This window comes from Chroicocephalus ridibundus, chromosome 2 (genome assembly GCF_963924245.1).
Source record: "Chroicocephalus ridibundus chromosome 2, bChrRid1.1, whole genome shotgun sequence".
Taxonomy (NCBI): Eukaryota; Metazoa; Chordata; class Aves; order Charadriiformes; family Laridae; genus Chroicocephalus; species Chroicocephalus ridibundus.
Window position 1 is genome coordinate 141,524,364 of NC_086285.1, and position 25,171 is coordinate 141,549,534.

Below are 25,171 nucleotides of genomic sequence, written 5' to 3' on the forward strand. Positions count from 1 at the left end.
TCTTCAGCCCCCGGGAGCTGCTGGTCCCCCGGGGACGGCTTTGTCCGGGACTGGCAGCCCCAGGCCGAGCTGAGGCGCGGCTCCTGGGCCCCGGGGCAGGGCGCAGGTAGGGGCTCGGGTGAGGCGGGGCAGGGCCGGTAACGACAGCGTAAAAGCAGCAAACAAAACTCTCCAAGGCTTGGTTTGAAAACCTTAGAAAGCAGGCATCCTTTATTGCGGCACGGGGCATCGCTCCAGGTAGTGTGCGCGCCGTGTCGCTCAACTACAAAGGTTATAAGCGATCAGAGTATTCATATTCATTACATTTTCCAGAAGTGATTAACATATTCATACTATCTCCTAGAACGTATTAATATAGATAAATGTCCTTGAGGCACACTCATCTATGTCCGTTGGTGGTCTTCCAGGGTCCTCTGGTGGTCGTCGATAGTCTTCCTCACCATGTCCGCTGATTGAACTCGGTCTTCGCGACTACTCACTCAGTTCTTTTTGTTACCTGCAATAAAAGCTCTGAAAACTAAAAGTAGTTTAGAGAGGACATATTGCTTTATTCGACGTCAGGTGCTAGGGGGAAAACCCACAAATCTAGCACACCTTACTGGGGATATTCACCCGTTATTTATACACAAAATATCATTATTCCACCTACGTAATACATAACTCCACCTAGGCTTACATACATGTTCATTAGGATGACCAAATAGTCTTTTTGCACATGCATATCAAATTTTGCTGCATCAGCAAAACACTTCTGTGCAAGCATGAGTATCTCAGTGGTCATTTGGGTAAGGAGGCCTTTCCTCACGTTATCCTTTTAAGGTATTGAGTCATCTCAGGACAGTAAAAGTTTGCTGTAAGTTTGCCAACTTCTTGAAGGTAATAAGGATGTTCTTTGAGGTAGCCATAACTCTGTCCTAATTGGTATAGGAGTACATACTTGATATATAGAAAAACATAGAAGCGATTAACTACTTGTTATTCCATCCTTGGTGATTAACTACTTCTGATTGTCTCCTCATTATCACTATCTGTAACATCAGCTCAGTGACTATTTTACACAGTAAGAAGGTCAGTAATTAGCTATTTTCTCACACAGTAAGACAGTTAGTAAGAAACAATTATTTTAGAAACAAAGCAGAGGCCTGTCTTTGGTAATGTTTTGGCTTAGTTTTGCAACTCTTGTTTTCACAAAACTAGCTTATTCTAGCATCTCTCCCCTATCTACTCTACTCAATGTGTCAAGGCTTCCTTTTATCCAACTAAACCTAGCAGATGTTTAACCACTCCGCTTACAAAGCATTTCAAACTTAGCTACGTTCTTCCAGCAAGGAGGGAACCATATGTTCTTTTTAGCTCGGTATCAGTAAGGCCTGAGGGACTCCCCCACCCCAGCTGTGTCCCTCTGTGCTGCCCTTCGTAGCACGCCAGTGTCCCTAACAAAATGCATTGCATGAACGGGAAATGCTACAGAGGTTCATCTCTTAACTGAAAACAACTTTTGGATAAAAAGAATACACTTAATAGAATTATAAGCACCCCTCCTATGAAGACAGGCTGAGAGAGTCGGGGGTGTTCAGCCTGGAAAAGAGAAGGCTCTGGGGAGACCTTATAGCCCCTTCCAGTACCTGAAGGGGCCTACAGGAGAGATGGGGAGGGACTCTTTATGAGGGAGTGTAGTGATAGGACAAGGGATAATGGTTTTCAACTGAAAAAGGAGAGATTTAGATTAGATATTAGGAAGAAATTCTTTACTGTGAGGGTGGTGAGGCAGTGGAGCAGGTTGCCCAGAGAGGTAGGAGATGAGCCTTCCCTGGAAGTGTTCAAGGCCAGGCTGGATGGGGCTTTGAGCAGCCTGGTCTAGTGGGAGGTGTCCCTGCCCATGGCAGGGGGGTTGGAACTAGCTGACCTTTAAGGTCCCTTCTAACCTTAACCACTCTATGATTTTATAAGTAAAAGAAAAAATGCCTGGGAGTTTGAAGGCCATTTGGCAGGTTACCATAGACTTGCTACTCTTACTATGCTGAATTTTCTGAAACAGCAGAGGACAGGTATGGAGAAGCCGTACATGCATGACTCCAGTCACACACATTGGAAGTATGGCTCAAAATACCCATTTCTTCTTGTGCTCTGCTGCTTACAGCATGCAGGGTCTCAAATTCCTGATGTCCATAATCATATCGTCCAGCAGCTGGAGGGCAAATTTCTTCCTACTGGGCAATCAGCTTGCTTCTCAGGTAATGAATATGGGTAACTGCCCTTTATCTTTGCAAAACAATGAAAGCTTTTTGGAGGCATGTCCACAGTTAACAAGTCTAAGCATCAGAAAACACGTGGAGTTGAAATGGAGTGAGGGAACCCAGGACAACATTTTTCTAATAGGAAAACATTAATTTAAAACATACAGAAATGTAAATACGAGCTGTCAGTCAGAAATGTTGTTTCTGCAGAATCACAATCTGTTTAATCTCCATGTGTTATGAATTTAAGTATCCTTTGTCCTTAAATGTTCATTTAGATACCTTTTTATATTTTCACTCCTATGCTTCTCCTAAGATAAATGATCCTAGCCTCCTTAATCTCTTTTTTTGTGAGTTTTCTTCATCTTCTTTGCTTGCTTTTTTAGTCCGTCATAACTTTGCAATTTCAGTCAGTTTTGAGCCAGGATGACCAGAAATATAGAGCGTATCCTAAATGAGACTATTTCTCAGCTTTATATGACTGTACTTAAATATTCTCTCTATTGCTGTCATTATTCTGTGTCTTATTTATCCTATTGGCTTGACTTTCGTGATCACAACCTCACATGACAAATCAACGTCATAAGAAACTGTATGAATCCTCTAAACCCCATTCTAATGTTTATACTTCCAATTTCCCTGCATTTATCCAATTTTATTTTATTTTATGGTACTGTGTTTTCCCATTCATTAACCTTCTACACTTCTTGAGTTTTTGCTGTCTCTCTAATCGTGATTGACCTGTCTGTCCTCTAATTGTTGGTTTTCTACTTGTTTCTGTTTTCAGTTTATGAAGAAATGATTCAGCAGAGCCTGAAACTCAGAGACTATCAGAGCAGAAAGAGGCATTTCAGATATTCATATGGACTGCAGGCTTAACTTGCATATAACTGGTGAAATAGTACCACAGTTGGCTTAACCCCTGCAAAACAGTATCTAAACAGAGTATTGAGGTGATCTATCGTTAAACTTTTGCCCTTAACAAAAATATAGGTCTGCGTTATGTCCATGTTGATATTTTATCCCTGACCTTTCATAGTAGCTTTTTGTGTCAAAAGTCTCTTGGACTATTTTTAAACTTTATTGTCAGGTGTCATTTCTTTTGTCATTTTGAGTGGCAGAAACGGTGCAGGCATGCAAGCTTACAATGAGGACTTGGGTTTCTGCTGAGCCTCATGTTTGCAACTTGGCCAAACCCCTGAAAGTCTAAATTATGCCTGCCAGCTCTTATATATTCATTACCTCTTAGACATTTCTGTAAGAGATTATTGAGAGATAATTATCTTCACAGAAGACTAGTGCTAGTTAAGACTCTTTCAGATCATGCTTTTCTAGATGTTATGGTTTTTAATTACTTTTTCCCCTACAGATACTAGATTTACAGTCATAATTTCTCATGTTACCCTACAAGATTTTTTAAAACACAGGTACGTTCTACGCTGTAAACCTCCTGTTTACTTTAAATCAGAGATTGGATGCTTTAGTATTTCACTTTGCTGCTCTTCTGCTCTTAAGCTCTTCCTAACTTGTAAATAAGCATCACTCAAACTGAAGCAGGACTTTATAAAATGGAGCATTAGGCCAATTTATTTTCCTTGTAAAATGCAGGCAGTCTGCCTTCAATTATATTTTTAGATAATGAGACATGAAAGTGTTATTGCAGTTTTTAAAATTTGTCTGCTTCCTAGTCTTGGAGACCATTTTCTTTGTAATACATAAAAATAACAGGTCTGGTATAGGAATTCCACCTCATCAGTGAAAGTTGCTGAAAAACATTTTCTGAAATTTAGTTTGGTCTTATCTTCTTGTTCACTTTTTTCATGACAATACAATGATTCTTTCAGAGGCAGCTGTTTGTCACATTTCTATCTTACAACACATAAAAGGTTTGCTTTTGTAGTTTGTTGCCTCAACTTGTTAGCTTCGTTCCAGTGAAGCTTTCTAAATTCTGTAGTATTTTTTCATTTTAAAACATCTCTTGAACTATAACCAAGAGATACTTCCTTTCTCCAACTTTACTTTTGTTGTTCAGTCATTACATATCTCTCGAGACTCAGCGTATTTTGATTTAACTGATTTGAATGAGATATTACTATCTAAACCTTACAGTGACTCTTTAACACCTTCCAGATATTTGACACATGGCTTTAATGATACTGTGGGGAACTACTGCTTAGTAGTGTGGCACTATTGCTTCAGTGGCTGCCGGACAGTACGCAGGACCAATAATTATTTTATGTGTTCTAGAACTTACGGTACCAGCAAACAAGAGCATCAAAAATATTTTTCTCTAAAATTTTAACATTGAGTTGTTTGACTATTTTTATATACAGGATGATGATGACTAAGCCTTAGGATTTTAATTTTGATGCCTCTGAACTCCCACAGCAGTCTATATTAAGTTTGCCCTGAATTCCCTAATTCAGAAGTTGATAGTACAGACCCACTGATAGGTTTGTTGTCTCATGCAGAGTTTTGTAACTGCGTAGATTCGTCGGTATGGTCTCTTCTCCTCAGAATCTGCAGTTTTCTCAAATCCATAGGTTCTGACAGCTACTGGTGCTACCTCCCACCCCCTTACCCTGCCATTCCTTCTGGCCAGATAGGGCTCTGCAGGCTTCTCTGCCTTGTTACCCAGGCTGCGCAAAAGGGAGGGCATCAGCCACTCGTTATCGTTCCAGTCAGCCAGTCTACATGCTCAACACAGAGAAATCAAATGTCTTGTTATCTCAACGTAATCCCCTGTAGATTAACGTGGTTTGATGTTCTCAAGACTGCTCAGGCCTTTTCGCAACTCAGTGCTGAATTTGAAACGAGGAATCTCGGGTTTGGCAGCAGTGAGCGCGGTGCGGAGTGTCGGTATGTGCGGTGGAGCCTCTGCACTGCCGCCGTCCGGGCCCAGTCTGTGAACGCATTCCGCACAATCTCACCCCAAATGAGGCTGCGTGTTGCCCATCCCGCTTCAGAATCCCAATCAGCAGATTGCCCTCCCACCACTTTTCCCGTATTTCTTAAACCCTTTCCCCTGAAAACGCGTGCCAAGAACTGGCAAGACGGCCTGAGAGGAACCATGCCAGGGTACACAGGGCAGGTCAACTCCTGGTTTTAGATCCCACACGGGAAAAAAAAAAAGAAGATACTTTTATTTAGTGTCCTTCAAGTAGCACTGAATAGATGATTTGCAATAAAAAATCCAAACAATCCAGTAAAGCATATAAACTGAACCTAGTGCAGTTTGTCCCTCGCAGCTGGAAGCCGAGGCCCCGGGGCGGCGGCAGTGGCCGGACGAGGCGGCCGGCGGGGCCCCGGTTACGTGCTGCAGCGACGGCCTCCCTGGTTTCCCGACCTCAGCAGCTCAGCCGGGACTAGCGGCGGCGGCAGCGCACCGCGACCGACTGCAGACCAACCCCCCTCCTCCCCCGACCCTTGCTGCCCGGGGACCGCGGGGCGGCCCGACCGCCTCCCGCCGCGGGGCGGGCGCTGGCCCCGGTCACGGAGCAGGCGCACAGCCCAGCGCCCGGCAGCCCCGGCCCATCGTCGGGGAAAGATGGCGGCGGCAGTGCGGCTGGGCCGGCGCAGCGTCCGCGGCCGTGCCGCGGCCTGCCTCTCCTGCAGCGGGCGGGTAAGGGGCTCCCTGCCCTGGTGAGGCCGAAGGCGGTCGGCCGGCGCCTCGGGGGTGCTCCGCGACCTCGTTCCCCGCTCCTCCGGGGCTGTCCGGGCGCCCTTGTCCCTTCAGAGGGCACGGCGGGTCTCTGCGGACGGCGCCGCTCGCCTGACCGATGCCTCCCGGCCGTCTCACGGGCTCCCCTCCCCCCGCAGCCGCCGGGAAAGCCTTCGCGGTGTCGGCGGGCGGGAGTCGAGCTGCGGCTGCTGGGGCTTGGGGAAACAGCCGAGCAACCCCCCGAGGGATGGGACACCCCCGAGGGATGGGACACCCACCGCGTCTCCTCAGCGCCCGGCGCGGAGCCCCGTCAGAGGAGCGGCCTGTGCTCCGCGGGCCGTGGTCCCTGCTCCACCGCAGGGCAGTTCCCGTTTCTCTCCCATTGCTGTCGCTCTTGAGTCCCAATAGCAAAGTTATGCAGGACCATTTAAGTGGAGAGGTTTGAACGTTGCCGTCCCAGCAGTGCCATAGCTGATCTGTGTGGGTGTTGCTGGAGGACATTTCCAGTGCATTCTTGCCCAGGCACAGTCCTTCTTACCAGTGACTGACTGACTCTCTGCTTCCAGCGGGGCCTTCTGCGGTAATTCATGCTTCGCTTCCACCCCCTGGGTGATGTTTGTTTTTTTGGTTTGTTCACATTTTGGGTTTGTTGTTTCTTGGCTTCCTTATACAGCTGGTTACACCGGAGGTTTCCTTTAAAACCTTGACCTTAAATAGTGGAATGATTAAATTGGGTGGATCCTGTAATGGAAGCCCCTTGTGCAAGCTAGTAAATGAGACGATAGCGGTCTTATGAAAAGATTGCTGAATTATACCAACTTTACTGGCTGCTTGATATTATTACAGTCATTTGTTAGTCGTCTTGTAGACTTCCTGCCTGCCTCTTTTGTGGCCTGCTCCCTCATCTTCCTCCCAGCGGGAGGAAAGCTACTTGCATGGTTTCTGTAGTGGGGAGCAAGAGGAGTGGGCTGTGTCCACCACTAACGGAGCACCTGATTAAGGACACTCAGTACTGTGTAGGGATTATGTCCGGTTGTCTCCTTATACTGGAGGAAGAGGGAGTCCAAATGCCGTCTTGATTTGCAGTCTCTGCCATGAGCTGAAGTTCTCCAGAGGGAGCCCTTCTCTCTGCCTGGGTACCTGAAGAGAGATGAGATGAGATGAGATGAGAGGTGGGCTACTCAGAAAGACCCAAAAGAGAATCTTCACATTTCCCTTTCCTGGATGCTTAATAGTGTTCTATTACTCTGTGAAAATAAGCAAATTTTATTTTTGTTGCGAGAATTAAAAAAAAAAAATCATCAGTATTTTAGAGACACATGACAGATCTAATCTGTAGAACTTTGTTATTGAGAAAAGTGTTGTGATATTCTTTGGATTTTCCACTTGGTCTGCTTGTGTTCCTTAGAACGCCCTTTGGTTTATTTTTTTTCTTTGTGAGAAGCCGTTGCACATAGAGTCTGAGTTTCAGGAAGAATCCCTAAAGTACACATTTAATATAAATGCTGTAGGACTTGCTGCACTGCTTTGCTTTTGTGATAATTCTAGCTTTAGTTTGAGCTTTACTTTCTTAATTTTTTTCTACAGAGTGCCCACAACTCTTCTTCACTCTTCGTTTTTGTTTCATCATTTCTTTGGAACCTGTACTATATCAAATTGTCAGTGTAATTCCATGATTATTCTGTCTGTTTTCACCTGTGTTACTCATATGGAAGTGTATTATCACTCAGACGGATTCACAGTCTCTCAGGCCAACTTCAAGCTCCGAAACCCCCATCCCTATGCATTATAGCTAAGACATGTATAGATTATTCAGCTACCACTATAAAATGTTGTCTCTTAATTTTAGTGTTGAAAATGTGAGTTAGTAAAGAGAACAACTGTTTTAAAATAACCTTGATTCTTTGTGCCAACCTATTGAACAGTTGCATGTTTTTATTAACGCCACCATATGCAAGGAACCATTCAGTCTTCTTTCCTAAAATTATACTAGATTTTTTTTTTTATTCAAGTAAACATATTAAAAGGCTCAAGTACAAATCAGTATTAGAAAAAATAAACATAACTCATGTTCTTCTAATTTTTTGCACATCAAAAATAAAGATAGTCTTGTCATACTTAGAAGTGTTTGCAGCTTCAGGTTAAGGTGACTTTTGTATTCTAAATAATTTGGGAATTTCTGAATTATTAGTGTAATACTGCTGTCCCGAAGCATTTAATTCAGTGTTTAGTTTAGGGCTTGAGTTAGTTTAGTGTTTTGGGATGCTACAAATTTCTCATTGCATTAATGGAATGTTTTTCTATTAACATGGATCACTAGATGTAATACTGAATTTTATTCTCTTTCCAAGTATGTTTTTAAACAAATACCAACCATATGTCTTTTTGCAAGGACCAGTTCATCGAGGGCCAATTTGCTGTAAATGGTATTTCTGCTGGGGTAGAGTATAATGCTGATAACTTAAGCTTGCACAATTTTGTGTGGGAGATAGCATTGGTTTGCTTAGCAGCTCCAGGAGTGATTGGGAGCTTATGGAGTTTGATTCTACCTCATTTTCCACTAAAAAAGAATGTTTCATTGACTACAAGAGTAAAGGAATAAAGCCTTGAAGCTACTACTGAAGCTTTTCAATTTGTAAATATTTACATGTGTAATCTCAAAATCACATGGATTTATTAGGGCTAAATTTATACATAAAGCACAGTACATAACGTGAATCTGAAACCCAAGCCCTGCTAGGAGTCTGTAGTTAGTTGGTAATGGTTTTCCACACACTTTAGTAAAAGTGTCAGACATAAGAATAACTGACTTTCCAAATACCAAAAATCACGATTAAAATACTTTTTTTCAGTAGTTCTCTAGTTGGAGTGGAACATCTAAAAATACCTGGGGTGCTTTCCTAGTCTAGTGTTAGCATTTATGTGAAGGTCTGTGTGTTTCAGTGTAATACAATCTAATCATTCTTACATTCAGTTTATAATAAGGCAGTTATGTTACTTCCATGTGATAAGAAAATCTAATCTTGCGTAACAGTCATGTATACAGAAATGAGAAAAAGCTAAGTTTCCTCTTTTTTTTCTTTCAGTTTTTCAGCCGTGGGCCAAATGTGCTGCATCAAGACAGCAGTGCACCTCAGGCTGCATTCTTTTCACCTCTTCAAAAAGTGATGTTGCCACCAAATACCTTTCAAGGGAAAGTGGCCTTTATAACCGGTGGAGGTACTGGGATTGGCAAAGGGATGGCAACAACTTTGTCCAGTTTAGGTGCCACGTGTGTTATAGCGAGCCGGTAAATATTAATGAAGACGTTTTAGAACTTTAACTTAGTACTGAATGCTGAATGAATCTGTTTTCTTCTTCATAATGGATCTTGCTTTCTTCATAAACAGGATAAATTTATTCTATATACTCTTTCTCAGTACACTTTTAAATTATAATGTCATATTGTAAATACCAGGAACTTGCAGATACATCAACAAATATCTAAAGGTATAACCAGCAGTAGGAAGAAATAAACTAAACACGTTTCCATGAAATGCAGCAACAAAATAAACAACCCAGAATATTAGACATAAATTCAACTAAAGCGTAAAAGAACAAAAAATTGAAATGGCCGTTATTGAACATTTTGAATGTATTATTGCAGGTGTTCTTGATACAGATTTGAATTGCAGTAAAGAATTAAAGCCATTGCTCGTAATTCTTACAACTTTACAAACAGCGTTGATTTTCCTTTGGTAATGATCTTTCTGCAGTTAAGTAGCACAACAGTACAGACTAGAAAAACAATCTCATTTTTAATCCAATTAAAGAGAAGTGTTATGACATTCATCCAAAAAGTGGTTTAGATATTTAGTTTTAAATCTGAATACATATGTCCCTTCAAAAATACCGGTAGAGTAGTAGCTAAAATGAAGTTCGTTATGATTATGTACTCAGAATAAAGTATTTTTTGTAGTTTATTATGTTTGATTAGCTTAAGATAATCTCTCACTGTAGTCATTTGTGAGTTGCTTTGAAGTAGCACTAACCAGAAATTACTTAGTTTTAAAATTTTCTTTCAGGAAGTGATTAAACGTAGCTTTTATCTTAAAGCTCAATTTTAATGAAAATCAGCTACACGCATATTTTAAGTTTTAGCTCATTTAGCTCATTTAGCTCATTATTTAAGTTTTAGCTCATATTTGCTCAGGAAAAAAAATCATTTTTTATTATTAGTCTGAATTGTAATTGCATTTAATTGAAATTTAGTGACGTGTGCTTACTTCTAGGAAGCTTGACGTTTTGAAAGGAGCAGCAGAAGAAATTTCTTCAAAAACTGGGAATAAGGTAAATTTGTGAATATGTATTATACTTTAAATGGTTATAGGATTTTTATGTATTTATGTGCTTCTGTGGGCTTGTTGAATTTGAGTGATAGTTTTGAATTCTTACAGATGCCTTTTCATTATTATATAGGTTCATGCCATCCAGTGTGATGTGAGAGATCCAGCGTCAGTTAAGAATGCTGTTGCTGAAATAATCCAAGTGGCAGGACATCCTAATGTAAGTGTTCTAGTGAAACGAAAGAACTTCAGTCTTCATTACTGGTGATTATTTGCATAGTAGGTATAAAGAAAATGACTATGATAGAAAGTTAATGGAATCCAAAGAAACGCTAGAGTGTGGTAGTACTTCAAGGCACAGCTAACATTCACAGTTAGACTGGTTACTGTATTCTTGTGGTTCTTAAAATATTTAGTGGTGAATAGACAAAACGTTGTCCTTACTCTAAGGACTAACATTGTCTTTGTAAACAGTTGGACAATTATGATGGGATTCTTTGCATTAATTAATTAACAGAATATTGTCCTTAAGTCCTCCTGAAAAGGTGACTTACGTGTGTTGATACTGAATTACACCTGTTGCTTATTAACAGAATGTCTCACAAATTAGAAATTGAAGTGATCATAAGTGTCTTTATTGGTCCTTGCTTAGCTTATTAATATATACAAAGAAGGTTCCAATTTGAAGACTAAGTTCTCGTAAAATCGCTTCAGTCAAGCTAAGTATGTGTTTTTTAATAGTTTGGCACAAAACACAGAGCTCTTTACATCAGACTGTTGCTATGAGAAGGGTGATTTGGTGGAGTTTGAACAATGAGAGGCACCAAATTCTGATTTGATCATGAGAGAAACAACTCAGATTCTGCTAGCTGATAGAAAGTGTGATGAGGTTGTTAACATTGATGTAAAGGGTAGTCAGTGAGATTTAAAACGGTTTACTGTAGATTTAACTATCATATGTGTATTGTAGACAGTTTGTGCTCACCAATAGCTTCCTATAGACATGGAAGAGAACCCACTTCTAAATGTGGTAAGAAGTGGAGAAACTGTTTCTCACAGCTGTGTGCTGTAGCAGTGCTATAAAATAAGGCAGCTCACTGTTCTGATTTGTAGACAAGATACTCTGGATATTATTTTGGCTACTAGTTACTGTAGTTTTTGGCCAAATCTTCACATCACAATCTCCAGGTTTTAAGTGTGTGCAGAGAGGGAGGAGACTTCTCCCTATACGTAACGTTTTTAGTACACAAGTGATTTTCTGAATAAATACTTCATTTCTCTTTAATTTCATATGTTATGCGTGTTTAAGAGAGACTGCAGAGTAAATTCAATATTCAGTTCTTTTTGACTAGTTTTTCTCTTAGTGACAGACATGACACGTATGTTTATGAATACTGCAAGCCTGGGTGTCACTGCCACTGTGCATGTGAGGTGAGGTCTCAAAGACAGAAGTCAAAAGCCTTGGAGAAATCCACGTAGACGATGTCCACTGATCTCCCCTCATCAACCGAGCAGGTTACTTCGTTGTAGAAGGTGATCAGGTTTCTCAAGCATGATCTGCTCTTGGTGAATCCGTGCGGGCTTTTCCCAATCACATACTTCATTTGACTTGAGGTAGTCCCCAGGAGGATTCATTCCGTAACTTTCCCAGGGACTGAAGTAAGACTGATGGGCTTCCAATTTCCTGGGTCCTCCGTTAAGCCCTTTTTGTAGGTGGGGGAGACATTAGCCTTCTTCCAGTCTTCTGGGATGATCTCCATGATCTCCACAGCTTCTCAAAGATTATGGAGAGCGGTGTCACAGTGACATCAGCCAGCTCTCTCTTAACACCTTCAGGTAGATAGCATCAGGGTCCATCCATTTGTAGGGGGTCAAACTCGTGTAATAGTTTGCATATCAACTCTTCTTTTGCTGGTGGTGGGTCTTTGTTTGCACCAACCTGGATTGTTGTTCTCAAGGCCTGGGGCCCAACAGTGCTGGTAAAGACAGAGAAGAAGGTGTTGAGAACCTGTGCCTTTTCAGTGTTGTTAGTGACTAATTCACCTCTCCTGTTTAACAGCAGGCCAATATTTTCGTTCTGTTTCTGCTTGTTATTTAGGTACCTGAAGAACCCTTTCTTGTAGTTTTTGACATCTCTGGGCAATTTCAATTCAAGCTGAGCTTGCCCTCTACATGCCCTCTACATGCCCTGCCAATGCCCTTGTAGTTCTCAACAGGTATTCAACTGCTTTTCCGTCTCTGTTATGCTTCTCTTTTGTTTTTTTGCAGACTCAGAAGCTCGCAGTTAAGCCAAGGGGGTCTCTTGCTCCTCCTACTTCCCTTACCTTTAAAGAAGATGAATTGGTTTTGTGTTTGCAGGAGAGAATTCTTGAAAAACTGGCTCCTTTATCCTCCATGGAAGCTTCCCACAGAATCCTTCCCAGCTGAGCTCTGAGCAAGCTGAAGTTTGCTCTTCTGAAATCTAAAACCTTTGTCTTTGTACTGACCTTCAGCGTGCTCAGCAGGATCCAAACTCCACAGTATTGCAATCACTGCAGCCAAGGCTATCGCTAACTGAGGTATTACAGAACAGGTTTTCTTGGTTTGTGAGTAGCAAGTCCAGCAGTGCCTCATTCCTGGTTGGCCCATCTAACATCTGTATGAGGAAGCAGTCCTCTGTGTACTGCAGGAACTTGATGGATGACATGTGAGATGCTGCATTGTTCTTTCAACAAATGTCTGGGTAGTTGAAGTCACCCATAAGAACCAGGTTCTGTTGACCCGAAGCCTGCTTAAGTGACCCAAATATTGCTTTGTTTGCCTTTTCATCTTGGTTTGGAGGTCAGTAGCAGATGCCTACTGTAAGGTCCCCCTTGGAGATGACCCCTCTGATCTTGACCCAGAGGCATTTGATAGGGCTTCCCCAATTGCCGTAGTTGACTTCTATACATTCAAGGTTCTCCTTAATGTAGAGCGCGACTCCTCCTCCTCTTCTTCCCTGACTGTCTTTATGAAACGTCTGATAGCTGTCCATCGTAGTCCTCTAGTCACGTGAATTGTCCCACCATGTTTCAGCTACTCCTATGATATCATAACTTTCTGACTGAGTACAGAGCTCCAGTTCCTCCTGTCTGTTCCCCAGGCTGCATGCATTGTTATACGTACACTTGAGGTGGTTGTTCTTCTGGCTCTCATCTTGAGAGGCAGCTAAGGAACATTTGTCACTGCTCTGGTTGGCCTGGCTTACTCCCCAGTTGGTTGCAGTGGTATGAGCATTCCCACTTTGGACCCCGAGTCCTTCAGTTCAGTCCTTCACCAAGTTGACCAACCTGCTGCCAAGGATTCTCTTATCCCTTCTAGACAGGTGCATCCCATCCCTCCCTAGCAGGCTATAGTCATTGAAGAATGTCCCATTGTCAAAAAAGCCAAAACCCTCTCGATGGGACCAGCTACAAAGCCAGAGGTTGATTTGCATTATAGGTCTGTTTCTGGCTGCACCCATTCCTCTAACTGGTAAAATGGAAGAAAAGATAACTTGGCCACCAGTATCTTTTGCTTGCACCCCCAGGGTTTTGTAGTCTTCCTTGATTCTGCCCAGGTTCTGACTTGCGGTGTCATTCGTGCCCATATGAAACAGTAGCAATGGATAGTAGTCTATGCTCTTGACATGTTCTGTGATTCAAGTAACCTCCTCAGTATCTTGAGGTGTTTGGATTTTTTTTTTTCTTCAAATTGTAGGGAAGCCTTTAGTTTGTATTTGCCATCTATATGTATAATTTATGGCTGTTGTAGTTTATTTGTTTTATATTCATGCAGTATGGGCTGTGCTCTGTTTTGTTATTGAAAATTCTAGTGTCTTAATTTGGCACAGAAGTTCTTCAGGACAAAGACTGTTTTATTTGCAAACCTACATTAATCTAGGTGCCATTCCATAAGTAATACACCATCTTATTGCTTCAACACATTATATTATTATTAAATGCACAAGATTTGGCCATATAAGTTTTGGATTAAAAACTGCTAATGTGATGCTTAGTCCCCTTAAAAAAAAATGTATCTACCTTGCTAGCTTGAAGCTAGCTAAGCAAGTAATATATTGAAAGTATCCTCTGCCTAATTATTGTTTGTAGAAAGGCACAATTATAAAAAGTGACAATTATACACCTATTTGAAAAAAATTTTGTAGTAGTTGCTTGCAGTTGACTAAATCATAATATTCTCTGTCACGACTGATGAGACTTCCTGTTATGCAACAGTCAGCTAATCCAGACTTTAGTCATCAGGTTACCTGAACTTCTTTTGCTTTTATTCCCATGCATCCATTACATTAAATATGATATGTGACCTTGGAGCTTGATGGGGACAAATTTTTCTGTTAGGATGTGCTTGAGATACTACGGAAAATAGTGACTTAAGTCACCCTCTGTATTTACAGTTCCTTAGTGCTAGATTAGTAACTACAGTAGTTTGGAAATACAACTCATTTTCTGTTACTGATATGTATCTATGCTGCGGATGTTGAAATTTCTGACGGATTGTTTTCCCTCTCTTTCTTCCTCCCCACCCTGTCCCTCAGTTGATGAGGATTTTTTACTTTTCTGCCTGGAAACACTAAGATGTTCCTTGTAAATTCTTTGCTTTTATCTCAGGAAGAGTTATTTTCATTTAACTCTCAAGTTTTTCTTCATGTGTTTCAGGTTGTGATAAACAATGCAGCTGGAAACTTTATTTCCCCTTCTGAACGACTTTCTGCTAATGCATGGAAAACAATAACTGATATTGTGCTTAATGGTACTGCTTTTGTAACTCTGGAAATCGGAAAGGAGCTCATTAAAGTACAAAAAGGTATCTTAAGTTAAAGATAAATGGTAACTAAACATGGTGACATAATATTATTACTTGCTTTCCTTGCCTTGCTATTACTATAGACAGTTTTGAGAGTTTGAAAAGAAACACAATTTTTAACAATCTACACCTTTTCTAGAAAGAACCTTCATTTTGAGTAAAGCTGTACTTCAGTATCACACAGTAGAACTGGCTAGGAATTAATTCACTGTAGAATCTGCCCTTAAAATTGGACTCAGAGGCCATGAGGTTCAATATAAAAATCTGACTGCAGAGTTTGTATTAGTTGTAAAACATTTTTAAAATTTAAAAAATAAGGCTTTGTTTAAGACACAAGCTGTTATTTCTTTTTAGTCTTCTATGTCCGTGTTGGTTTCATTGAGCAACTGAACTGTGGCATTTATTTAAATGAACAGCAAGTCAGGATATCGCTTTGAATTTTCCTGCTGCACTTAAATAAGTAAAATTCATAACTGTGGTATTTGACTAATAGCACTAGAGAGTTTTACCTTTGAGATAACTTGTAAAAGAAATTGAAAATTGAAATCAGTATTAGGTTTTATTTTCCCTGGTATAATTCTTAGTTCTAGACTACCTAGGATTTTAATCCAATATGTTGTCTTTACATTAAAAATATGATAGTTCTTTGATACACTATTTAGCGAAAGATTTACTTAACTGATTATTGTCTTTAACGGAAAGATAATGTATACCCTTCTATGTTGTATCATAGAGTATGTACTTGCTTTTTTGCAATGTAAAATGAAAATTGTTTTCTTTTTACGTTATCTTCTAGTTATGAATTTAAAAACATCGAGCTTTTTTTTTTTTTTATCAGAATGATATCATCTCAAATAGCATTTAAAACCAGTGAGCTATATTATGGCTTTCCATGTGCCCTCACTTCTGAATCCTTTTTTCTAGGTACAGCCACTATGTTGAAATAATCCCTTTGCATTTGCACAGTATTCTCTATCTCCTGAATTAGTGGAATTTCTTCAAAACTCCTCTCCAAAAAGTACTCACTGGGTTTATACTATTTAATGAGAACAATAATAAAGTTAATGTTGTTTCAATAAGTCTGTAATGGTTTTGGTCAGTTGACAAGGTATTTCCCACATATACTTTAGCAGCATATGTCCACTGTTCTAGTGCTAATGTTCCCACGTTAAAAACACATCCCCAACTCTGACTTACTACATCATTATATCATTTGTGGCCTTCCAGATGCATGCAGTGTCTCCCTATAGTAACGTGAAATATGGCTTTAAAAATGCCTTTTTTCTCTGCTGCTGTTGAAGGAAAAACTACTTTCTTTGCTTCTGCCCTCAAACTTGGCAAAATCCAGAAGTCAGCCTTCATGTTGTCTCTCTGTCTTTCACTTCTAAGCTTCCGAAAGACCTGAATTTCTTTTGCTATTACTTGCATGCCTTCTTTCTAGGGGATTCTAACTGTAAGTAAGACCTTTTTATTTAAGGCTTTCTTTAAGATATGTTTTTGCAAGTAAATCAAGTGTGCCTGTTTGTCCTCTCATCCTCCACCCCCATTTTTACTTGCTTGTTTTTTTGAGACCTTAGTTTCCGAAGTGATGGAGATGCTGCCCAATGCAAATATTTTTACAACAGTCTGACAGTTACTAGAACACTGGCACATCCTTTTAAGTCTGCAGGGTGACCTACATTAAACCTAATTTAGTAAATAATAAAAGTGCTCTGCTTTTAATCTCGTAAATTTGTACGGGTATTTAAAAGGGATTTGTAATCTGCTAGTGCATTATTTATTTATGCACTAAAGTTTTACAAAATGAGAGGAGTTAATTGGTTAGATATTGTCCATTTTATGAATATAGGCTTTAGAAATAAAAATTTTGTATGAACAGAAGTGTAGTTTAAACTTCAGAGCTGTAAATTTTAGTCGTTCTTGCTTCTGTGTTAGGTTCACCCACCTCACCTCTATTTAACCTGTAATTTAAAAATTCTATGATTTAATTCTGCAAAATGTATAATTAGCAACCAACTCTAGATAACTTCAAAGTTGTTGTGTATTTTTTGCTTGTGTTGCTTTTTCTTTTCAAAGTCTCTCCCTTTTTTATAAGTAGGGTCCATGGTTTATGGGTATCTGCTGGTGTTTCTGTCAATGCTTGTTTAGGGTTCTCTTTAGTTTCTCTTGTGTAACATTACTGTAATCCTTTAACTGAGTCTCTACTTCATCATCACATACGTTCTTTCAGTAACTTATATTGTTTTAGAAATATCCCTTGGGTAGCTATTCTAATTAAATTATTTTTAAAATACAGTAAGTAGAACAGTTATTTTAGTTACTGTGGCGTAAGTAGTGAACTGTCGTCCCTCGTCCTCCAGTGACAGAAGTTCATGCTAGTCATTGATCAGACAATTAAAATTTGCAGGCTTCTGTAAAAGAAAGATTAAATGAACAGTTGCAGTTTCTATTATTTTCCATATTTTTTTTGCCAAATCTGGTATAAAATGTAATATATAAAAGAAAGTGGTCTTTTTATAATACAGTTTGTTGTGATAATAATGAAAAAAAAAGCTATGCAGGTTAACTTTGTCATAAGCTCTACTGCAGAAAAAGCTTCTGAAAATTTCTTTTAAAAACTCTTATTTATTTCTGCATAAACTTTAACTCAAGCCTAAACTGCATCATTTAAAGATTATGCCAAACCTAATTGTTAATGCTGATTTTTTTTTTTTTTTTTTTTTTTTGGTGTGTCAGGAATTGATGAAATTAGGTCAAATTACCTGATTAGTGACTACTAGGGTAGGGCAGCTTTTAAAAAGACACTGTAATATCTTAGGCCTCCACTTCAGTAGAATTCTGAGGGTCTAGACCTTTGGAGCCTAATCAATATCTATTTACACTTACATGGAATAACTCTTAACATTAATGGAAAAGAGGGAACTGAAATAAAAAGGCTTGAAAGCAAAGCTTCCAAGACTAGATTTTTAATATATCTTTTTACAACCCAGAGTGAAATGGTATCACTAACTTGAGCTGCAGACTTCTGTACCACTGAAGCTGCTTTTTACCTTAAGTTCAGAGTTTGATCTTCATGCGTTTTGTGTTTGTTTGTTGTGGTTTTGTTTTTATTTTTTTTAAATGGTTTTGTCACTTCCAGGAGCAGCATTCCTGGCTATTACAACAATTTATGCAGAGAGTGGTTCAGGATTTGTGTTGCCGAGTGCCTCTGCCAAAGCTGGTGTAGAAGCAATGAGCAAGTGAGTAATGCAGCAAAACACGTGTTCTGCTTTTCACATCTCTGAGATACTGTAATTGATCTATAAAGATCAACTCTGGTTGGTATAGTCCTCCTATTCCATTGTATTGTAAGAGAACCTTCCAGCCTCTGGTATCCTAGCAAGAAAATAGCATGCTGACACTTCTTACAGAAGGAACCATTAACTGCTATTATTATGATGATTTTTATCACAAGGACGAGTGGATGTATTCTGTCACAAGGACAAGATAAGGACAAATGGAACTACTTTTTTGGCAATAGCAAGTTCTAAAATTTCAATTACAGAGTTTTGATAATCAGATTGTCTTGCATTCTCTTTGACAAATAGGCACATAAAGAGAATTATTAGGGAAACTGTTCAAGGTCTATAGTGCTTTCCTCTTTGTTTTGTCCCAAGAAAAGATCTGCTTGTATTTGGGTGGAGTATACTGTTGCTTCAACTATCTAGTTTCATAAAGAAATGTGTTTCCTATCAGTATTTTAAGGTAAGGTCTTCAGTTATACTTAATTCAGAACAGTATAATGCGACATATCCGCGTTACTCAGCAAACAAAAGGATTTCTACCATTATTACCTACAGGGCAGTCCTTCATAGCAAATAGATCTTCCGCTGCACTTGGGCAGAAGGAATTGAATAGTTTTGCAGTCTCTTAATAACCAGAATTCTTTATCCAGAAGAAAATGAGGGAATGATTGATGGTCTTGATTTCTGTTCTGTGGAGCTGTAACTGAAGCGTGTACTTCTCAGAGACTTTATGACCCGGTTAATTCATTCACCGTAGTAGGTGATCTATCTGAAGTACTGCTTATGCAGAGAAAATATTGCTATAAAGCAAAATTATTCTACTGGTCCCGTTTTAGAATGTAACCTCTGTTTTGTGTCATTTCAAAGCATCTAATGTGAGAGCTATGTTGAAGATATTAGAAACGCATACTTGTGGGATAGTCTAAATTACCAGAGAAAGATGGTGGCCTAACAGTTGTTTGTCAAGGAGTTCAGGTCCAAAGTCATTTGTATGATTTATGCGGGAGAAAGAATTGCTCCTTCATGTTGCTTTATCTATGATGCATCTATTAAATCAATATTGCTCTGTCTGTGAATATGATTTCTTTTTTTTTTTTAAATGTTTTTGTTAAAAACAAAAAAATCCCTTCAGTAGAAATGCCTGTTTCAGGAAGATTCTAGTATTTACACAATTGATTCAGTTTCAAATATTATTTTTTTTTGCTGAATAGCATTATTAGTATATTGTTTTTAAAGTATTGATGCATTCTATTAATGAATTTTTAGGTCTCTTGCGGCTGAATGGGGTAAATATGGCATGAGATTCAATGTGATTCAACCAGGTCCAATAAAAACAAAGGTACATATCATGAAGTGAAACATAGCCTTGAATATATTTTGTAGTAAAGATTTAACTTTAAGATAGTCTAACCTTTTGTGTAACTGTTAAATTCAAGTATGATTTCCTTGGTAATCAAGACTGTGCTGGAATATTGAACACACTACCTCTCAATAATTCTTTTGTAAAATTGAATTTCTTGAACTTTTGAAACCTGCCACTGCTCCTTCTGCTACACTAATATAAATGAAACCTTAAAAAATTGTAATTGTTTCAAAGAAATATATCAACATATTTAATGTTGATTCTTATCAGCTGTACGTACCAGGTATCTCAAGTGAAGTGAATTCGTACGCTTGGTGGAGTAGAAGTACCTATTTCTGCCTGAACTCCTAATTTTTAAACAAAACAGCTCATCAATTCCAAAATTTCAGAATCTCTTTTAGGTATGTGAGAACAAAATCTCACTAGTTTTGTTGAAAATGACAAAACTAGAAAGAGAAACTAAGCAGGAAATACGAAGCTTTGATATGAGTGAAAAGGAGGACTGGAGGGTTTGAAGGAAGTAATCCAGACCAGCTGGAACAGGAAGAAAAAAGCAAGCAGTCCTACAAGAGAAGAGAGGAGGATTCGTTTCACATTGAATCAAAATATTGCAATTATGAGCAGTAACAGCTAATAGTGGTATTACTACTACCACCTGTAAAATGTTTCACAATTGGTTTTGCCGTTGTTTTGGGGGTAGGGGTGCAGGGTTGCTGCTTTTTTTTCTTTTTTCTTTTTTTTCTTTTTCCAGAAAAGCTTTTACCAGCTTGCCATCCTCAGTAGATGCAAATCAGTACAACAGGGATAAATTGGTTTTTTTTTCCTACTTTCTTTTTCATCCTACTGACAAAGAGGGTATAAACATTTTACTCACAAATGTTAACTTCCATGTTGTTTATGCAGACTCAGATCTCTGGATTTTAATTACTGATGTAGTTTTACATATTTTAAAAATATTTCTCTTAATTCTCAGGGTGCTTTTAGCCGCCTTGACCCAACAGGCTCATTTGAGAAGAAAATTATTGATAGGATTCCCTGTGGTCGTCTGGGAACTGTAGAAGAAATTGCAAACCTTGCTGCCTATCTCTGCAGTGACTATGCAACCTGGGTTAACGGAGCAGTAAGTTTTGGTTGATCTTGTTTATACAACTAACCTGATGATGGTCTTGGTTTTGCTGATACTTTTTAAAGCCCTGGTTTCAGAATTGAAACAAAAAACTGTTACATTGAAGTTCTTCACAAGCATTATTAACCTTTAGTTAGTAGCATGGTAGTTCGTACCTTTAAAAAGAACTTTTAAAAGTGATTGAACTACATTATTTTGAGCATGGGTTTTTCTGATCCAAATCAATAAAAGTTACTTTCACAGTTCCTAACAAGGGAATGCCACAGAAAACCCAGTATTATTAAAAACATTGTTTATGCTTTTTCTAGGTTATTAGAATGGATGGTGGAGAATATGTTTCTATGGCAGGAGAATTCAATGATTTGAAGAAGGTATTAAATTCCTTGCTTGCCATTTTACATTCAAACAAATACTTAGATGTGTAATTATTATATGGAATTCAAATAAAACACTCTTTTCTTTTACTAGGTTACCAAAGAGCAGTGGGATATGATGGAAGCAATGATTAGAAAAACAAAAGGCTCTTAAAGTACATAACTATGGTGGAGATTTTTGGAAATGAACCACTACTTTTTCATGAATGTTTAGAAATGACCAATTGAGAAATAGCCTTCAGAATCTTTTGTATGCTAATTTGAATAAAAATATTTTGAATATAGCATGTATATTTTTTTCCATCTACAATCTAATCTGTTGCCAACAGTGAAGAACAGCTGTTCACTGAAACTTTATTGTTCTTTAGATTATGTTTTATATAGCCATGCCGTGGTCTACAATTAGCTTTTTTTTTTTTAATATTTCAAAGGATTTTTTTTGTTTCTCAGATATGTGGAGTTGTCTCTTAGTATTGTAATTCCAAGCATTTCAGAACTACCATAACAGAATGTAATTGTTAATCTCAGGAAAAACTAAGAAATTAAGTCCTAATCTTCCCACTTGAATAATAGATCTGAAACTTGTAAATAACAAAGTTTCAATTTATCAGCAGGACTGCATATACTGAGATAGGATGTAACTCCTGTGGTTACTTACAAAATCTTGAAATACATATACCATCTAGGTCTCATCATCTGCTGACATTTCCAGTCTGATAATTATGCTGAACTTTAAAAATGGCATTTAAGGACTAGCAACGCCTTTCTGAGGAGTTTGCTCTTTGCAATGATTAAGTTAATGTTCTTGAAAATGAGAAACTAAACATCATTTGCTATTAGCGTGTGTGTGACTAAGGGAGTCTTTCCATAAAAAATGGTTTACTTAAGACTAGTATAGGACATCAGAAAATCAGGACTGAAAGCCTTGAAATGTCATTGGTTGAGTTTTACAGAAATCCCTACGTTTCATTTGCATTCGCAGACTGGTACTAAAGAAGCTTTAAGATGGCATTACCTTCATATCTACTTCAGTTTATCCATCCCAAATAAGCAAGTGATTAAAAACCAACCAAGCAAAACCCAACAAACCATGTTTATTGCTGTCCGTCTTTTAGTATTATTACATTTTTCAGATTAGGGAGTTGCCAGTTGTTTGTCCCCCCACCTTGCTTCAAGCAATGGATGGAAGTATTAAAAAAAAAGTAACAGACTCTGGCCTTTACAGCCTGAAATCCATGCTTTTTTATTTTTTTTTTTTTGTTTAAATTGTTTAACCCAAGCTCCAGGCCATCCACACATACGGGCACGGACATAGCTGTATGTGCTTGGAAATTGATACCGTGATTTAAGAGTCAGGAATATAGAAACCATTAAAGGATGTTGTCCTTCAAGTGCTGACAGCTGTTTTGTCCCTTTACCCACACTTCAGGCCACACTTACATATGCCAGCATCTAACATAGATATTATTTGATCACCTTAATACAAAGCTGAAGCAAGCTATTCTATGTTCTACTGAAAGGGTGGACAATACTAGCGCAGGCTTCCACGTGCCAGCTTTCTCCTGAGAGTGATGATGAGGGGGATTGAATAGCATCTGTGACACTGATAATGAAACAAAGCAAATGTGTTTATCGTAGCAGCCTTCAGGAAGTCTCTTGAACATAATGTAAAGTTTTTTTTATAGCATCTTGGGTTGTGGTAGGTCTACTGTCAAGATCAAATTCTGACAACGGTATCCATGTCTTTTCCCCAAAAAGTGATTTAGTTGAGAAGTTTGGCCCATGTATACTGTTCTTTGCTTGTTGTCCTTTGCATATACTTATATTTTCATTTTGTATGGCACACAGTTGCATATAAGGCTTTGACGCTTGGAAAAAAAAGTGTTTCAGAAAAAAATTGGAAGGTATGCATGTGAGCTGTGGTGTGACCAGGTATTTCTCTGTGGTATTTAATAGGGTATCCTCTGGAGATGGGCTAACAATAAAAATATTTTCCCACTGGTCTCTTGCATCCATGGATATTTATGACTTTTACAATAGGAAAGTTTGTCATGTCATTGAAGTACTGGACTGAGATTGAAGATAACCATGTTCATGGTCTTTTTAATCTTGCATACTTTTTGTTATAATCCTGTGTACTATTTAATATATTTCTTAGGTATTGAAAGCAGAGGCATTTTTTTGGTTGGGGGTAGGGTGAGATGGAAAAGGAGGGCAGAGGCGAAAAGGGGGCTAAGCCTAGCCCAGATACAATTATTTTTTTCCGTGTATTTCGGCAATAGGTACCTGCTTAGATGTAATGCCTGCTGATGTAGTAAATGCCATAAATCCATTATGCAGCTTTAAAAATACAGACCCACTATTCTTCTGCTCAGCCACCACTATAACATTACTTTGCCTGTGTATGTCTTTTGTTTAGAAAGTAAACGTTTTGGAGCTCAGTTCAGAAATGTTTCTCTTCCACAGCAAAAGTCTGTGGGTTCCTATGCAATAGTACTTAAAGAATTTCAAGTGCTTTCGCAGTTTAAAATCAATACTGCTTCTTGACCTAAAATTAAAAAATGAAAAAGTTCTTGGTCTTTGTTGCTTTACTCATCAGAGAGATTCAGGCCAACTTTGCATCTAGGAGGAACTCGCTTTAATTCATAGTGAACATTTCAGGGACTGAAGCTCTTTTCTGAACTGTCAGAGTTACTGGAACATGTCCTTTAAGGGAAGTGTTTTTTTTCTTTATTTGATAAGGTCAGAGTATTAAAGGGAGGCCTCTTAAAGCCTGGCGTGTAAATAGATACTGGGTATTTATTCAATAACAGAACATTTATCACTTGCAGAAACAGGTATTGCTTCTGAAGTATCTTCTTCTATCTGTTCACTGGCCACAGATGAATGAATTATTAATTGTAAAGTGACAACAAAACAGTGATAGAACCAGAAAGCAAAATTTAAATTTTAATGAGCATCTATAACAAGAATGGAGTTTATTTTATCTTACCTATACCGATGACATCCATTTCAAACCATGCAAGTTAGTTGCTTTTACATTCTGAACAATCTGCCTTCACAAGGTGTATACGATGCATTGATGCAGGTTTTAGAAATGACATATAATGTTTTAAAGAGTTACATGTCACTGGATAGTTTATAAAATGTTTCCTGATACTTAGGCTTAGTTAAGTGAAAAAACTTAACTCTGATCTAGCTGTCCACTTCTGCAGGAGAATGGCATAGTCTGGCTTGGGTTCATTTCCTTCATTAAAAGGGCTGTGAGACTGGTTAGGGACAGGAGAGGGATGTTACTATGAAGAGATGAATCTTGAACATCTCGAGTGTATGTTTTACCTAAATACAATTTCATTATTTGTTACTAAAGTAGCAGCATGTGACATTTGAACTCAGTAAAAGGACAAGAGAAAGTGGCTTTAGAGCGACTACGTAACCCAGGCGGTGTCTGGCTGGGCTTGGAAATTCCAAAAGAACCTGTTCCTAAATGCCCACGACGATGAGACTGTCCGGAAAGAGGCATAAAAGATCGTTAAATCTTAAGAGGTGCCCAGTCCCCACACATGTGCACAGCTGTGTGTTGCGCACACTTATCGCAGACCGACATAAAGCATAGTCCTCACAGCTCCTTTAATCCAAACATAGTGCAGGTGGGGGGAGATGGTATCCAACCTGAGCCCGCAGCCCTGGAGCTGTTGCATTCCCCACCCTACCTCTGGTTGCCAGTCAGCCAAAACTTAAAGGGGAGTATGAAAAAGGTACTGCTTTGAGGCGTCATAATTTTGTGGAGAGGAAGTTGGAGGGACAAGAAAGTGGAGGAATGAGTGGGAAAAGGTAATGGCATACATTGGGGATGGTGGAAGGAATCAGTAGGGTAGCAGAGGCAGTTTAATTTTCATGGATCACACGGAAAACTTTCCTGGTATCCAAATACCTTTTTTAAAATGACTTTTGCATGACCCGTCAGTCAAAGGTGT

General features: G+C 38.9%; 1 protein-coding gene across 1 annotated transcript; it reads left to right on the forward strand.

The window, feature by feature from the left end:
* Positions 1-5,718: 5,718 nt before the first annotated feature.
* Positions 5,719-23,198, forward strand: DECR1 (2,4-dienoyl-CoA reductase 1). Its single transcript, XM_063327169.1, has 10 exons — positions 5,719-5,859; positions 8,985-9,187; positions 10,170-10,227; positions 10,357-10,443; positions 14,900-15,047; positions 18,187-18,286; positions 19,598-19,670; positions 20,668-20,814; positions 21,129-21,191; positions 21,289-23,198. The coding sequence occupies exons 1-10, from the start codon at positions 5,785-5,787 to the stop codon at positions 21,346-21,348; spliced, it is 1,014 nt and encodes a 337-aa protein (XP_063183239.1). The 5' UTR covers positions 5,719-5,784; the 3' UTR covers positions 21,349-23,198.
* Positions 23,199-25,171: the final 1,973 nt, after the last annotated feature.

Coding starts and splice junctions, on each gene's coding strand:
- DECR1 (XM_063327169.1), top strand. CDS start 5,785: ATGGCGGCGGCAGTGCGGCTGGGCCGGCGCAGCGTCCGCGGCCGTGCC. Junction 18,287..19,597: donor GGTGTAGAAGCAATGAGCAA/GTGAGTAATGCA, acceptor ATGAATTTTTAG/GTCTCTTGCGGCTGAATGGG. Junction 21,192..21,288: donor AATTCAATGATTTGAAGAAG/GTATTAAATTCC, acceptor TTCTTTTACTAG/GTTACCAAAGAGCAGTGGGA.